Here is a 15,961-nt window from a genome sequence, read left to right on the forward strand (position 1 = left end):
AAGGTGAAAACTGACTGGACATGGCAATCTGCAGCATATCAAAGTACTAGTAGAGTTTATATTTCTTCAAATGCATAGCTTCAAATTCTACAGATTCAATGTATTTTTCCAGTGGGATACTGCTTTAGGAATTTTGCTTTGGTTTTGGTTTCCATGTGTCCCAGTACAATTTTTATGACACCTCTTCCTTGGTGTAACCTGCTTAATATTCTTTCAATGGCTGAAATAGTTTTAAGATGAAATACAGATGTTTTACTTACAGAATAGGATCAGAGCTATATGATAATGAGAGTGAAAATGATCTTACATTTATAGAGCACTTTCATCCAAGAGGACCTGGAAGTGCTTTACAAATCTTACCAACAGATTTAAAATTACACAGAAGTGCAGCCATATATGGGTTGAAATACTGAAATTAGTTTACAGTGTAGCGTCACAACAATTTAGGTCACAAATAAAGAACACTGTTTTCTATTACAATAACCGGGGACTCTAAGTAAGCAAATTGAAATGATCCAAGATGGAATTTGGCAAAGACACCTGAGTGAAAGTGAACACCTTTTACTTTTACCAAAACAAAATTCTATGGGAGCTTTAATAATCAGGTGGTCCAGACTCGTTTTACATCTCATCTGAAACATAATACCTCCAACACTACAGTGGCAGCATAACGCCATTGGTTTACTCAGAGGGAATAATGCCATCTAGTGATCACCAATACCACTTCCTGCAGCACCTATGGGTATGGATAATGCAAAATGAAATGAAACAAAAGTGTCAGAAACAGTTTATAAAAATGGCACATTTATTGCTACAGAACGGTCATGTACATGACGGCATCGAATAACTACAGATGAGAAACAGGTAATGGCCTACACCAAGCTGTGTATTTTTTTTTGTTTTTTTTTTGTTTTGCTTTTTTATGTTCTTGAAGGAACTCCAGCACACAACCTGTTTGGACACTTCTACAAATAAGAAATACACCAAAAACATGAAAAAATCGAGGCACTCAGCCACACATTGAAAACAAGGTGTAACTGTTTATCTTTTTTTAAAAATCTTTTTCCCTTTTTTCATTTTTTCCCATTTTTTTGTTGTTTTGTTTTTACTGCTGTAGCTATGTGAACAGTCGCAAAATTCCCCCTGTTGCGACCTACAACTAAAAAAAAAAAAGCTACCATACAGTTTCATCTCAGTAACACATGGTAAAATAACATCTTTTAAATAGTAAAATAAAGTAACAAACTTTTACTCAGAATGATTCCAAAAATCTACAAAGAAGAAATATTCAGAATCTGACAATTTTTTTCCATAATATTCATGGTATAAAAGGATTTCTCCTGTGAAAAATAAGCCAAATATATTTTTATTTTTAAATTTAGGGTTTTTTTTTCCTACTAGGGTGTACTACAGTCTATTTTATAGCAAAAAGAGCACTAGACAAACGAAGCTTTATAACAAAAAGCCAGGCACTGATACATGGTAAATCTCTGCTGTTTTTTTTTTTTCTTATCTTCACTTAATTGCATCACAAGTAACAAGAATGAAAAAGGCCACAGTTCATATATTTTCACCATTACATAAGTCTATAATACTTGAAATGAGTATGGTCAAACCAGCACTGCACAAATATGAATCAACTTCAAGTCCCATAAGAAAGAACATGTCTTTAAAAAACAAACAAAACATAAACAAAACAAAAAGATAGGCCCCAAAAGGCCATGGTGCCCCATGTGTTGGAATTAATCATATTCCCTCCCATCCCCCCCCCACCCCCCCAGTCAACCAGTGGACTAATTTTTATTTTTTTGTGCTTGTTTCCGCCAAAATCTCTTCATTCCTGGCAATATACTGTAAAGTTCACTTCTTGACACAGATCAGATTCTGCCTGGTGGATACAAAGATGAAACTTTCCTCTCCCTGACTCCCCATCCTCTCCCACCCCCCCAAAAATCGGAAGACTGAATCAGTACAAGTTGCATCACTGGTAGGACTGACAGTTGTATAAACGTTAGTGTTCTTTGCAGCTACACAGAAGACAAATGGTTAAAAAGTTCTAGATGAACACATTCCCTATTCAGCATAGTCATAAATTACTTGAATGTGGAGGTGGATCATTTATTAAAAAGCTGCTATTTTAGTCAGTGTTTCTAAGCCAGGTTTATTACCATATAATACACAGCCTTCTACAATCTTAGTGTCATCAGCTAAATACTTGTGACAAATCCAGCGTGGGACACTAATTCCTCCCTTGGGATGGGAAATAATGAAAAGAAAAAAAAAATCAAATGCTACACACTTGCTTGTTCATTTTTTTTCTTTTTAATCTCAGACTATCCAGAATCTGAGTGGTATCGAGGCATCTGCACAGTTAAACCTAGTGTGGATGAGGGTTTACCTTTCAAAGGCTATTTTATTCCTAAACGGGAAGTTTGCTATAAAATCAACACCTTATTGAGTGATACAGTTCACCAAAACCGATGGCTAAAAACTGAAATGTCTACTCAATTTGAGTGAGAGACAAATGTAAAGACAAAAAATACAAAACAAAACCCCAATCCAAGTTTTATTAAAAATGTCAATAAAGGCAAACTTTTATTTTTGTTCAGATTTTTTAAGAGTTAACATCAATTTGGTTTTATAATGCATTTTCTGATAATAGTTATCAGAAACCACACTCTTAAAATTCTCCAATAGTCAAAGGGCTATTTTCGTTCCCTAAACCTGATGTGTAAATGTATAGATAAAAGTGAATATGATCTGCTGGGTTATAATCTGCCTGCAAAAAAATATGGTTTGTTCATTGTTGTTTCACTCTTCATACCATAGACAGTATCAATGCATATGATACTGATAAAGAGAAACCTTAAGGATAGATTCATAGATTCTAGGACTGGAAGGGACCTCGTGAGGTCATTGAGTCCAGTCCCCTGCCTCATGGCAGGACCAAATACTGTCTAGATCATCCCTGATAGACATTTATCTAACCTACTCCTAAATATCTCCAGAGATGGAGATTCCACAACCTCCCTAGGCAATTTATTCCAGCACTCAAAAGCATAGTTATCATTAACAATGAGTGAGATTAATCTTTGTCACACCCATTTTCATATAAACCAGGCCTGTTAAAAGTCCAGCATTTTAAAAATAATATTCATTTGTAATTCTGAATTAAACCTTGTCCCTGCTGCTCTATTGTGTATACCTAATGGCGTAATCCACCTCCACATTTGAGAAACTTATCAACAAATCAAAGCATTTTAAATTTTCCCACTACTAAACATATTTACAGGTTTCAACACGCACGCAGCTAATCAAAATGTTTATGGGTATGTAGGTGATCACATGTTAACTATCATATTTGTTCTTTACGTTTTCAGAAACAAACATAAAATTCAGATTCTTGTATCTCACTATTTCATTTAAATGAGACTTTTTTCAACCACACAAGATTGTTTTTAAACAAAAAACTGATACAATGTATTAAAACACATAATAACAAGAGTCTACATGTAAAAATATAACTTTTACATACACGATTTCAAAATAATGATACGCTTGCCATTTGTTGCATAAAATTTACAAATGTATTTTTCATTACTATATAACTGGCAAAACAGGAGAACAGATGGAACATTTAGACCGTTTTGATGGATTTATGGCATTTACTCAGTGCTGATAGGTGGAAAATCTACTTGAACAGGGAGATTTTATTTAAAATACATGCCAGGTTTGTGTGGCTGTAAAAATAGAAACTAGAATTAGAGACAAAAGGATGCTGACAAATACTTAACTAGGAGCACTATCTGTTAATTGTACTGTACACCAAAGTCAATCATTATAAGATCCACTATGGAAGTTGGTTCAGTTGTGCCCAGACTTCAAAGCTAGTTGTCTGATGAGTTGCTGTGCCATAGTTTGATCTACATTACTATTAAATATGTTAAGTAAAAACTTCATTCATACTGGCCAGAGAAATACTGTACCACCCACTTACCCCCTCCTCAAGAAAGTGCAACTTAATGCTTTAGGACTCATAAGGCTTGTTATAATGTTGCATGATGACTGAATATTGGCATTTTGCAAATGAAGGAGGAGGCAGCAAGTGGTCTACATTTAAGTAATCCACTTGAAAACAAGAAAAGAATGAAAAAAGGAAGTCAATCAAATCGGTCACACTGCTTGCAATTTTCCCAATTGATGGTTTTGCCCCACCCCCCAAAAAATCTGACCATGTATTCAGAAACGCCTCACTGCACACTATTTAGGCTACACACATAGGTAACACTTTAATTGATTTGTTAAATCACAGCCACTTTGATTATGTAATGTTTCTGATGATATAAACATTGGAAGGCACAGTGGTAACATTGTAGCATTCTAACCTTGTACCTCTGAAAATCCCAGAATAGGGTCAACAAGAGCAACATTATGATTCAGACAAACTCATTTTGCCACGTCTCAGTAATGCAGCCTGTAATATCTACACATGATGAGACTTTAAAGTCCTGTGTTCCTAAAAGACTGGAGAAACAACTCTCTACCTACTTATGAATGAGAAGCAATGTCAGGGTCAGCATTTCAGCCTGCACTACCCCTCCAGAGACAGAGTTGGCACTACAGGTTACAATAACAAAAACAGGGGAGCGGGACAGAAATAAGACCAAAAAATCGTTATTTACAGTAAAATCTTCTTTTTAAAAAAGTTAATCAGTACTATTTTTTTACAGGAGCAAAAAAGTCTGAAACAAATGAACAAAAGCTTACCATATTCACTAAATTTTTAATATATATTTATATATATATTTATATATATATATTTGTCATAGGTCTATAAGATCCATCTGTTCCTCCTACCCTAAGGAATGGCTAATGTCATCACTTCAGTTTTCATTAGGACGTTTGCTGGTTTTGTAAATATCTGGGCAGCAAAGCTTCCCTTTTACTATCCAGTAAGTATAAACACTAGCTGTCTAGCACACCAACAGAAACGTTCATTTTTTTCTTCAGAAGTACACTTTTTCATTATTGCAAGTTTACAATTTTAAATTAAATATTTTTTTTTCAGACTTACAAATTAATTATATTTTTTTTTCCAAAAGAAGTTTAGGCACAAATGCATTGTCCCACAGTGTGGAGAAGATTGCCATTCAGTCTCTAGGCTGTGCATTTACAGCTCGTAACATACTGCTTTAAACATTCTGAATGATATGTTAAAGAGAGTCGTCCCTCAAGTTGCACTTTTTGCTTTTGTTTAATAATCGGGAATGCTGATATCTCTTGCGTCTGTGATTCTTAACTACTCAGACTTGTCTTATATTACAAAAAAGGGGTTAAGGAGAAGTGTTTATGTGGGATTAAGATAATACAGCTGTTAAGGAAGTGGTCTCTTGTTTAAATGAAGAAATGTGGCAACTTGGACCTATGAAGGAAGTGAAAAAATAGATCAGTCAAGTACTGTTGAATACACACAACTTTCTGTTCTTTCAATAAATTATTTGATGCAAATTATTTGGTGCAAGATGATTAAATTTAAGTAAATTTTATAAGGATGGCCCTAATTTTATTCCTAGTTGCACATATGCAACCATAAGAATGGCCATATTGAGTCAGACCAAAGGTCCATCTAGCCCAGCACCCAGTCTTCTGACAATGGCCAATGCCAGGTCTCCCGGAGGGAAAGAACAGAGCAGGTAATCATCAAGTGAGGCATCCCCTGTTGTCCATTCCCAGCTTCTGGCAAACAGAGGCTAGGGACACTGTCCTTGTCCATCCTGGCTAATAGCCATTGATGGACCTATTCTCCATGAATTTATCTCCTTTTTTGAACCCTCATCTCCCAATCTGGTCCAGAGTCTACAGAATGACTCTGTATTCGGTGTCTTTTGCAGAATTACTTGTGTATGTATTGTGCTTTGGTCACTGCTGAAAATGAACTTGCCTTTTTACATCTGTCCCATATGATTGGATGCATCTCCCATCCCAGGATGGGGTCCTGCCAAGGAAAGTGGAGGGGGATCTGAAGACACTTTCTCTTCTTCCCTTCTTTTCAGACATGCTGCTTTAGGGTTCAGATTCCTTTCTGTTGAATTGAAGCAAAAGGTCATTTCAAATATGTTCAGATTTATACCAAAACGATTTGTTCACTGAATTTGCATCTGACACAATTAATTTATTAGTTACTTTTGATAGATTTCCAGTATACTTTAAAAGCTTTAGAGCGTGTTTTACAAGTAAACATCTAATTTTCTTTATAATATGAAGTCTTTGTCATTAGAATATTCCTTTCAAGGTATAGAAATGTAAAGGGTGGCATTTGTGATAGAGGCTTTGGTGCTTTTAAGCAGCATAGCTTAGTACGTACATTTTGCAAATACCTTCATGTTTATGCAATGGCCAAGGGGTTAGCCAAGCTTAATATTATATCTTGGATATTTCTAAGTAACTCAAAATTTGAATATTGGGAATATCAGCGATGCATGTCAAAGACTAAACTGCCTTCCTCATTAAGGTCAGACTTCCAAAAGATAATTTCAAAAATGGAAAATAAGTCTAGAACCACAATGTTGAATTGGAACCCCAGATCCATGCACTCCCAAACAGTGAGTTAGTGAGCTCAGACTCGACCTGAATCATGCAGATAGGACCTGTCTCCATAATATGCTGAACTGGAACCTTGAAACCCAGGAACTTTAAGGTACAACACCTGGATTGGATGCCAGACGTGAGTGTTGTGGGCTTGAGTGCATTTTTAGAATAATCTCTGTATCACCAAGTATTACAGACTGGTACTGTATGTTAGACAGGCCTGGCTAACCTCAAAAGGGTTTGTTTTAACATGACTGAAGAGCTAGAGGAATTGAAGAAGATGTGGTAACATTTTCTGGAAGTTGGCAATTTACAGAGTGACCACCTTGTCTTCTTTTAGTAACAGGAAGCATTTTTAAATCAGATTTTTCCACACGGCACATTATATTGTAATACTGTACATTTTGTTTTGGAAGTATTTTTCAATGTTAAAAATAATTGATAATTTCTCAATTATTTTTGCCTCCTGGTTCTGGGAATCAGATTTTCCTGTTGTGAATGTATTAGTGTTTAGCTGCAACAGCTTTGGCACAGACAGTGCTGACAGGTTAATTTACTATTGTTTCATTTCATGTATGCTCACACAGCCTTGCAACATTGATCAGCCAAAAAGGGAGACGGACGAAAAGCAGGCTACCGACAAGACACTTTATGTATTGCAAAACCTAGAGTTCTAAATCTAATGGAAAGCAAAAGAAGAGTTTTTCTAAGAACTGAAGATAATGACCAAACTAAAGAATTTTTCTTGTGCTATTATACATGGATTTGCGCATAAAAATCTGTTTTCATCAGTACCTACAACACCTTATAATGGTTCTTGAGAACCAGTGGAGCTAAATGCTGCTGGATATATAACCTGTTGCAGGACAGAACTGTGACACTGACCTCTGACTTGTTGTTCTAAGCTGAGGATGACAGCCACAGCCTGGTGTAGAATCAGGAGTTTAGTTTGGGGCTTGTCACTCTTCAGATGGAGTTGTACCATCCGGCCCAATTCCTTGAAAGCCTCATTGATGTCACGCACGCGTAGGCGCTCACGAGCATTGTTGGCCATTCTCCTTTCCTTCTCTCGCTCTGCCTTCTGCTCTGGTGTAAGGTCTTCATCATCGTTATTGCTGAGAGACAAAAGGAACACGGTATTTTCTAATGGTGTGGGGAAAAAGTAAAGCAGACTTTTTAAACCGCTTTCATCCTAAACCACTGCTGCAATGCACAGGCAGCAATTTTCTGGCTAATTCTAACTTGCCAATAAGCCTTCGCTCCATATATATTATCTTGCTGATAATCATATTTAAATCTCTCTATAAAGTTTGCTCTGAGTAGAGCTCCTTGGGTTTGTACTGAAGCCTTTACCAGCTAAAGAAAACAGAATACAATGGCCTCTGCTAATATCAACAAGAGAAAACAGTACTTTTCAATAACATATTTTACAAAGCAGCACCACAGCCAGTATTGTTACATATGCATGCATGATAAATCCTGGGAACCTATGCAACTGATATTTTAACTACAACTCCTTTACATTTCACTTTGCACTTTGAACTCACAGTGAACACACCAGTCTTAAACCAAATCAAGTTCCAGTCATTCTTCTATATTTGGTATTCTTAAGCAAGGATTACAGTAATCATTACAGGGTCTATGCAGCTGAAATTATATATAGCCCTTTGGGTCACGTAAGGGAAAAGAGATCCTCTGTGCAGGACTAAAAGGAAAGTAATAGAATGTTCTTACCAAGGAGCTGAGGAGTTAATGTAATGTGTCAGCTTACTGTCTTGCATGACTAAAAGGTAGGAGCAGAGCAGGATCATGTGACTGTGATTAGTGACGTGCATGCAGATTATAACTCTTTTACCCTACAATTCTGGGAATGGTGCCAATGGCTACCTATCCCATTCCCTATCAGTGCCATTGTGAGTGGGTTCATGGGTCAGATAAAGGCCCTTTACTCTTCTATAATTGATGGGTGGGCTACTTTATCTGCTGCTATCCAATAATGTGGTATAAAATGGGGCTCTCAGCTCTGGGCAACTCAGAAATAACAAACCTCAGACAGAAGGGGGACATTTTAGAATTTTTTCAGTTTAGTTATCTGCTGGGCCATTCTGGAAGGACTAGCCCCTGTCATTTAGACGGTGTGTGTGTATATGTGTGTGTGTGTACGGGGGGGTGAGGTGAAGGGGAATACTGTACTTGGCTTGGCAAAGTCTGATGCCACCTGTGTTAACACAGACTTGGAAAGCCACAAATAGATGGATTAGGAAGCATACAAGCAGTATCAAGTGGCAAACAGGATGCAGAGACAACATAGCCAGGAAGGCCCATGAAATTTCTGTGTAATTTACAACTGGATAGAGCCCTAACTTTAATTTCTGCATCATTTTGTGCAATAAAACCTGTTTCTATCCTAAACATAATGACAATGATTTTAAACTGAACACATATTTTCCAGTGACTCAGTGGCTAATACATATTTTAACTTGATTATGCAAATATATTGGTAAGTTTAACAGCCCTAACACAACATGTATTTAGAAATATAACTAAATAGCAAGAGTAACCTTTTAAAGTTGCAAGGTTCTTAAACACAAAAATAACAGTTTACAAAAGCTTTAAAGCACACATTAATATGCATAAGTGACAGCCTACTTGTTAAATTAACAAGAACTGAGAAGATCACCCTGCAGCAGCATAAAGGTGCTTTTGTCTTGCCATATCATAAATGGACATGAAAGTACCTCTTTTAAATATGATTTTTACAACACATCGTTTATTTTAAGAAAACCTCAAGTGTCATACTTTTTACTCTGATCGTAACAGATGTGTATGTAATTAATATTTGTAGAAATCAATGAGTGCCTGAGAATAATGTATTTTTTTTTAAGAGCAAAATGCTTGCTCTGTGCTACCAGACTAGTGTTTTTGGAATAAAGATGATTGATCTTATTCACAGGCTTCCCATTTTCAGACAGTATCCAAGACAGTGTTGTTTTGAAGGAGAAGCGACAGCCTCAAACTTGGATTTATCCTTTTTATTTAAAAACCAAACCAAACCTGAGGACCTGAATTTCAATTTTACTAGTATTCTTAGCTTTGATATAGGACCATAAGGTGAACATCAAATGCTTGACTCCATACACCAGGTCCCAACATAGAACTCAGCCTTGACTGGCCACTAGATATTATTGTAGTAGGAAACTTCTCCTTTATCCTGGTGGTTAGTGCCTAGGGCTTCTATACATGTGAGTAACATTCACCAGGACATAAGGTCCAAGATGATAAAATCCAAGGATATGCCTTCACTAATACTTTGTAATATTTTATATAGCATGCAGAACATATTTAGCCTCAGTGGCAATCCAAGTATAATCATGCATTTCATGGCCATTGATGCCTGCAGGGGAGAAATGTTTGTCTATATAAAGATACCAAACCATTCTTGGAAGCAGGATATGATATGAACACCCAGCTTCTCCTAAAATCAAGATAAAGGGCTGGCATAAACAGGCATAGCTCCCATTAGTGCTATGAAGCTATGCTGATTTACATTAAAACAGGATCTGGCCTAATGGATTTATTTAAAAATGTAAGAGACAAGAGTACAATATGTTGGACACTGGTAAACTGTCATGCAAATATGATCTGTTCTGAGAACCATACATTAAAAAGTGAAAATAAATATTTTATTCCAATTTTTAAGCAGAGGTGTGGATGAAAAGCAATCTGCTAAGCATATTTTAATCTTATAAAAAATTTATATTGGGGATAATTTGCTTAGTGTCCAATTTCATGATTTGAAAGGAATTTTAGGAAGTCTGGAGTACAAGTATCTGAAATGATACTGTTAGTACTACCAGAACATGCCTTCAGTTTCCTCTTAGGCTGTGGTTTTACCTGCCAGGAAAAAACTCATGAGTTTCTTCCTGTTCTGTTCACTTCATCAAAATCCAGTAAAGGAATTAAATGAAGCGACACTATTATATACTGTTACCTAGATCTTGACCTAGTAATTGATTTGATATCCTTCTTGTCATCATCTAGTTTCTTGTCCTCAGAAGATTTTGTGTCCTGAAGGTTTTCGTCTCCTTCGTCGTCAGATTTGATTTCAGAGCTGCCTGAAGATACACTTTGCCCTTGCAGTCCAGTTGGCATACCTATGGGAAAACACAGTGATTTTCTGTTACCAATGTTTAAGCAAAGGTTTGAATGCATTTGCATGTACGTTCCTTATTAATGCCACCTATTGTTGGATCTGTGTTCCCGTCTGTTCTTACAGCCACTCACTTGGACTGACTGGTGCAGAAGGGAGTTTCAAGAATGCAGCTGCTGAAACCATTTTTCAGCACTGGCTTTGAGGCTCAATTCCACTTTGCAATCTTTCTGGAATAGATGATAATTTCACTGTCTACCAAACATCAACTAAATTGCAATTAAAATCATAATCACACACCTCATGTTCTGATTAAGAACCCAAGTGTCTATGAGCGATTGCACTAAGCTTCTTCCTTGAGCAATGATTTAACAAGAAATAGTAATAACAGACTGCCCCTCTACAGCACCTTCCATTCAAGGATCTGAAGGTGCTTTACAGATTCATTACCTGTATCATTCCCATTTTATAGAAAGGGAAACTGACACACACAGAGTTTGTGATCTTCACCAACTTCACACATTAAGCCAGTGACTTGGCTGTGTAATAAGACCTAGAATTCCTAACTCCCAGTTCTTTGTTTAAACACTAGACAATGTTTCTTCTTCTTAAAAAAATTCTTAATATGCCATTCCCATAAAATAATCAAAATACCTTAGCCATGAAGAATGAGTAAGAGCTTGTAAGCCATCATAAAAGAAATTTTGAGTTGTTTCTTCCATACTTTAATTGTAAAATTAGCAGCCTCTAGGAATAAAGATAGACCCTAGATGTACTCTAGGAGGTTCAGTTAGTTTCACACGTATTCTGAAACAATACTGCATCTATACATATAAATCTTACAGGATTCACAAAGCACAACAAATACTGTGATACAATTAAAATCACTTTGGTATTTTTCCTCGCATCTAACTGAAGTCAATTGGAATTCTGTGTGTAATGGAACCGCAGGGTCTTAAGTTTACTCTTTTTGATTTTGCATCCTAAAAGAGTTTCTACATTTCTCTACTGCTAGAATTATGTTAGTACTAGAACTTGCTGTCCTGGGCTAAATTGCTTGGATGCTTGTAACTGTGATTACTAGAGCATACCAGATAGGATGTCTGGATTAATCAGAACTATATATCATGTTACTCCTGACTCTCTCCTCCCACTCAAGCTGCACTATGATCTCATTGTGTATTTGAGTGATCAGTACTATGAATCCAAGTTCCAAGTAGACTCAATTCCAATCACGGTAGCATGTATAACTAAAGTTTTTTAATGTAAAAATACAAGCATTTAAGACTGCCACATGGCAGTGTCCTGATAGTATTTTGGTGTACTTACCCCTGTATGGATCTTGGGGTGGATTTAAATCAGGGGAAGTAGCAGACTGAACTGGTAGCTGTGGAACTGGAACCTGATTTGGCACAAGCGAATGGCTGCCACGCAGACCGACACCATCTTCACGATGAGCTCCAACCTGTAAAGAGAAGAGTCACAGAGTTTAATGTGATATGAAGGTGAATATGGATGTAACAAGTTCCTCAGACAGTGAACAGAGACTAAAGAGAAAGGCAGACATCTAAAAATAATGTTCCCTGTAGCTTCTTCACTAGAGGGCGCCGATGTACTGTATATGTACATAATATGCAAAACCACTTAACACTCAAGAAGATGCTGTGCAGCACATTTAGTGACAAATATGGCAGAGTAGCTCAGGCAGGTAAAACGTCAAATTGTCTCCCAGGGTGCTGCAGTGGAGCGCACTGATTCGTACCCATCTGTCTTCTATCATGTCCGCCAATAGATCTGACAATTATCTTAATGCCCATATGCTTAATTGTGGGCTTCTCAATTCCCCCATTGCTATCGGAAATCCTGCAGGAATTTAAATTTGGCATTCAACTTTCATTTCAGGGGATAAGATTCTCAAGCCTGCCATTTTTTTTTCCATAATGCCAGCTAAGCCTCTGACAGCGGAAGCTACAGCAGTATCTGACACAGCCCCTATTCGGCACAGATATAATAAAACATCACCTGGCTTTCCAAAGCTAGGAGCCCATTCCAAATTAATGTTCACTGTATTTCATTAACCATAGAGTTCCAAATCCAAAGGGGCAACATTCCTGCCAACACCATGACTCTGGGTAATATACCAATAAAGATTTTATTAAACACACCAGTAATGCCATCATCTTAGCTGACAGTGCAGGCACAATGGAAATACATCCATTATTTTCCATGTACACTGCTCATTGATGCACTTAATAAGCTAAAATTGTCATAGAATTAAATACAATGGATGGTAAGGAAGGACAGTTATTTACTCCAAGAGCAGAATTCTCAGAAGCTGTGGATAGGCACTCTGATTTCAAAGAGCCTCTATAGTACACCACTGGAATTGCAGGGAGCAATCTCTTACATTTCTTAAGTTAAGACATATCTTAAAGCCAAACAGCACCTTGAATGGTATAAACCAACATTTCTACATGTAACAGTTTTCATTTTGGACATTCTCAGGTGCTGATCCTACCATTGGATGAAATGTGTCTCCACAGATTATACACTGTGTAGAGAACTCTAGGTGACTCTTCATTCTCAAAAAGTGTTATCCATGGTTCAGTACTCCTGGAGTACTAAAAAGTGTTTCTAATCAGACTTATAAGATAATACCAGCAAGGCAAGACCACAGTAAGAAACATAAAAGGGAACATTTCCAAAGGGGACTCAAGAAAAACTTTTATTTTCAGATTAAATTCAGGTAATCAGAAAGCCAGTGTAATATAACAGATATAAAAACACTCTCCTTTTTTAAGCACTTTAATTTTTAAAACATGATATCTCAAGAGGAGACTTTGGAAAATTAGTACATTTACTCATATATTTGGTTATAAGAAAAACGAAGGTGGTGTAGCTTATGAATCTAGAGATCTAAAATGCTACCACCATAGGAATAGTGTTGCACATAAGATACAAGAGGTTTCAAGAATCTCAAAGATTCAGGAGAGAAATTTGGTGAGGAGCACTCCAACAAAAAAAAAAAGGCCCTTAAGAGCAGTTCTTATTTGTGAAAGGAAAATATGGTAGCTAAACATACTTTATCTGGAGATAGATAGAGTTAAGGTTCTGTAAACTGTAGAGGATTTTCTGTGGTAAAGCTGGGAGGACAAGTGTAGGAATCCATTTGGTTTCACTCTAAATGATGACACTTTCACTTGGAAAACAACCACCAGACTTCTTTTGAGCTACTTGAAGGTGTTAATATACTTTGGCAGACATGTCATCCCATTCAAAATGTCTCCCTCCTTTCGGCCAAATTGTAGTTGACGTTAAGACTGTACCTAGGATGGCTAAAGCCAGCACACATGATTCTGAGGGTTCATTTTGACTGAATTCCCTAATGATACAGTCTATGGTTTTATCATAAAACAAGGAGAGCTGACTGAAAAAATCCAAAATTTACAAGTTTGATTATTGTATTGAAATCTTGAATTTAGAGAAAAAGGGATGAAATTGTTGACAGCTATTTTAGTGAAAAAATGACATTTTTTAACCAGTTCTAATAAAAACTACTAAGAAAAGCCGCAGATTTCTTCTCTTCTTCAGCTTCACATGAAAATTTGGAAGTAATATCATCACATTTCTCACAAATAAATGGGCAAGTCTCTTTATATTTCCTCTTTTACTGCCCACAAATCTAGCAAGTCTGTTGAGATTAACAAACACTTGTTGCAGTGAACTGGCCATAAGCCATATATTAGGGAAAGACCTGGTTTTATCATCTGTTGATCCACTACGCCAATGTACTCAACTCTGCCCAGGAAGGGTTATCTCACTTTCTGTGATATGAGTGGCAGTCAGAAAGGTCCATCTGGGCATTGAAAGCTTCAGACTTTGGGGCCTTCAAAACACAAAAAACGTATATCTTACCTGGCTAGGTCCATCAACTGCAATAGAGTTTTGGAAGGGCTGAGTTTGACTCAAGAATATTGACTCTATTCCACTCTGTTCATTGCTATAAAATATAATTATGTGATCATCTGCATGTTCTATCTTTTTGGATATTTCATTTATGAAAATCTGTAGCTCATTTAAGTCTGTTCAATGCCAGGACACTGTACTGCACCTGGCACTCCTGGAGGGACCAAGAGATATACTACAAAAGTTCTTCAGTCTATTTTGGACACATCTTTCAGAATAACTTGGGGATTAATTATTCATCATTTTATCTTTCTCTATTCCCACATTTAGTTATTTCAATCTAACCAAACAACATATATAACTGCCCACTTTATGTCACTCTCACACTCCCCTACTTTCCCTTATGTCTCAGACTTCTCCCTTGCCTACAATACCTCATCTTCTTCAAATCCCCCCTCAAAACATGCTTCCTTCCATGAGTTCTATAAACCCTAGTCATCTCATCAAAAACAGTTACAAAGAACCATGAACAACACCAGCTTATGCTTAACATCGCTGCTTTATTTCTGCCTTTTGACGTTACCCCTCTCTTTCTCTCATCTACATATATTTCGACTGTAGGAACCTGTGGTCAGGTTCTATCTTTGGTGACTTTACAAAGCATAGCATCCTATGGTTATTGCTAGGTAGATGATAAATAAATAGCATAAATTCACTGCAGCAGTGGCTGAATACTTCGATGGCCGCATTAACCCAATCAGAGCACTTAATCAAAAGTAACGTGGCTTTATTGTGTTTTGAGATACCTCCTGACATAAAATGCACAAGCACTTTTATCCGTCAGTCCTAAGTACATAACCAGTCACCTTGATTTGAGGGGGCAAAGACTGATTCAGAGACCCCACACTGAACTTTACTTTTATGTAAGATGTCCTTTGCATTCGATGTCCTGAGAGCCAGGATGAATCCCTTAAATTGGAAATGGAAAGACAGAAGGATGGAACTGCTCAGAAAATGTTATGAATAAAACTCTCTTCAGTCTTTCCTTTGTTGAAATGTGCCAGTCATAATTGCTTATATGAGAAAAGAGATGTCATTTTGGTCTACTACCTGATGTTCTGGAACTGAACACTTTTCTTTCTTGGTGGGCAGTTTTGCGGGGGAGTGCCAGCATGTAAATCGGAACTGTATAGTCCCCCCCCTCCCTTAAATATATACAGTCAAATTTTCAAAAGCACTTAAATGACTTAGAGCCTAATTCCCATTCTCAGAAGCAACTTAGGCACTTTCATTGAAAGTCAATGAAATGTAGGCTCC

General features: G+C 36.9%; 1 protein-coding gene across 18 annotated transcripts in view; it reads right to left on the reverse strand.

The window, feature by feature from the left end:
• Nucleotides 1-1,778: 1,778 nt before the first annotated feature.
• TCF4 (transcription factor 4) overlaps nucleotides 1,779-15,961 on the reverse strand; it is a 357,326-nt gene continuing 343,143 nt past the window's right edge. For 13 of the 18 annotated variants that reach the window (XM_032779777.2, XM_032779781.2, XM_032779778.2 and 10 more), the window contains 5 exons: nucleotides 12,068-12,203; nucleotides 10,580-10,742; nucleotides 7,474-7,703; nucleotides 5,942-6,082; nucleotides 1,779-5,422 (listed from right to left, as the gene is read on the reverse strand). In XM_032779777.2, coding sequence (XP_032635668.1) covers nucleotides 5,946-6,082; nucleotides 7,474-7,703; nucleotides 10,580-10,742; nucleotides 12,068-12,203 — 666 coding nt within the window. In that variant the 3' untranslated portion in view covers nucleotides 1,779-5,422; nucleotides 5,942-5,945. The remainder of the gene's footprint in view (nucleotides 5,423-5,941; nucleotides 6,083-7,473; nucleotides 7,704-10,579; nucleotides 10,743-12,067; nucleotides 12,204-15,961) is intronic. The other 5 variants (XM_075066879.1, XM_032779775.2, XM_032779788.2 and 2 more) reach the window with 1 other exon arrangement.

The sequence above is a fragment of the Chelonoidis abingdonii genome, chromosome 6 (genome assembly GCF_003597395.2).
Source record: "Chelonoidis abingdonii isolate Lonesome George chromosome 6, CheloAbing_2.0, whole genome shotgun sequence".
NCBI classification, from domain to species: domain Eukaryota; kingdom Metazoa; phylum Chordata; order Testudines; family Testudinidae; genus Chelonoidis; species Chelonoidis abingdonii.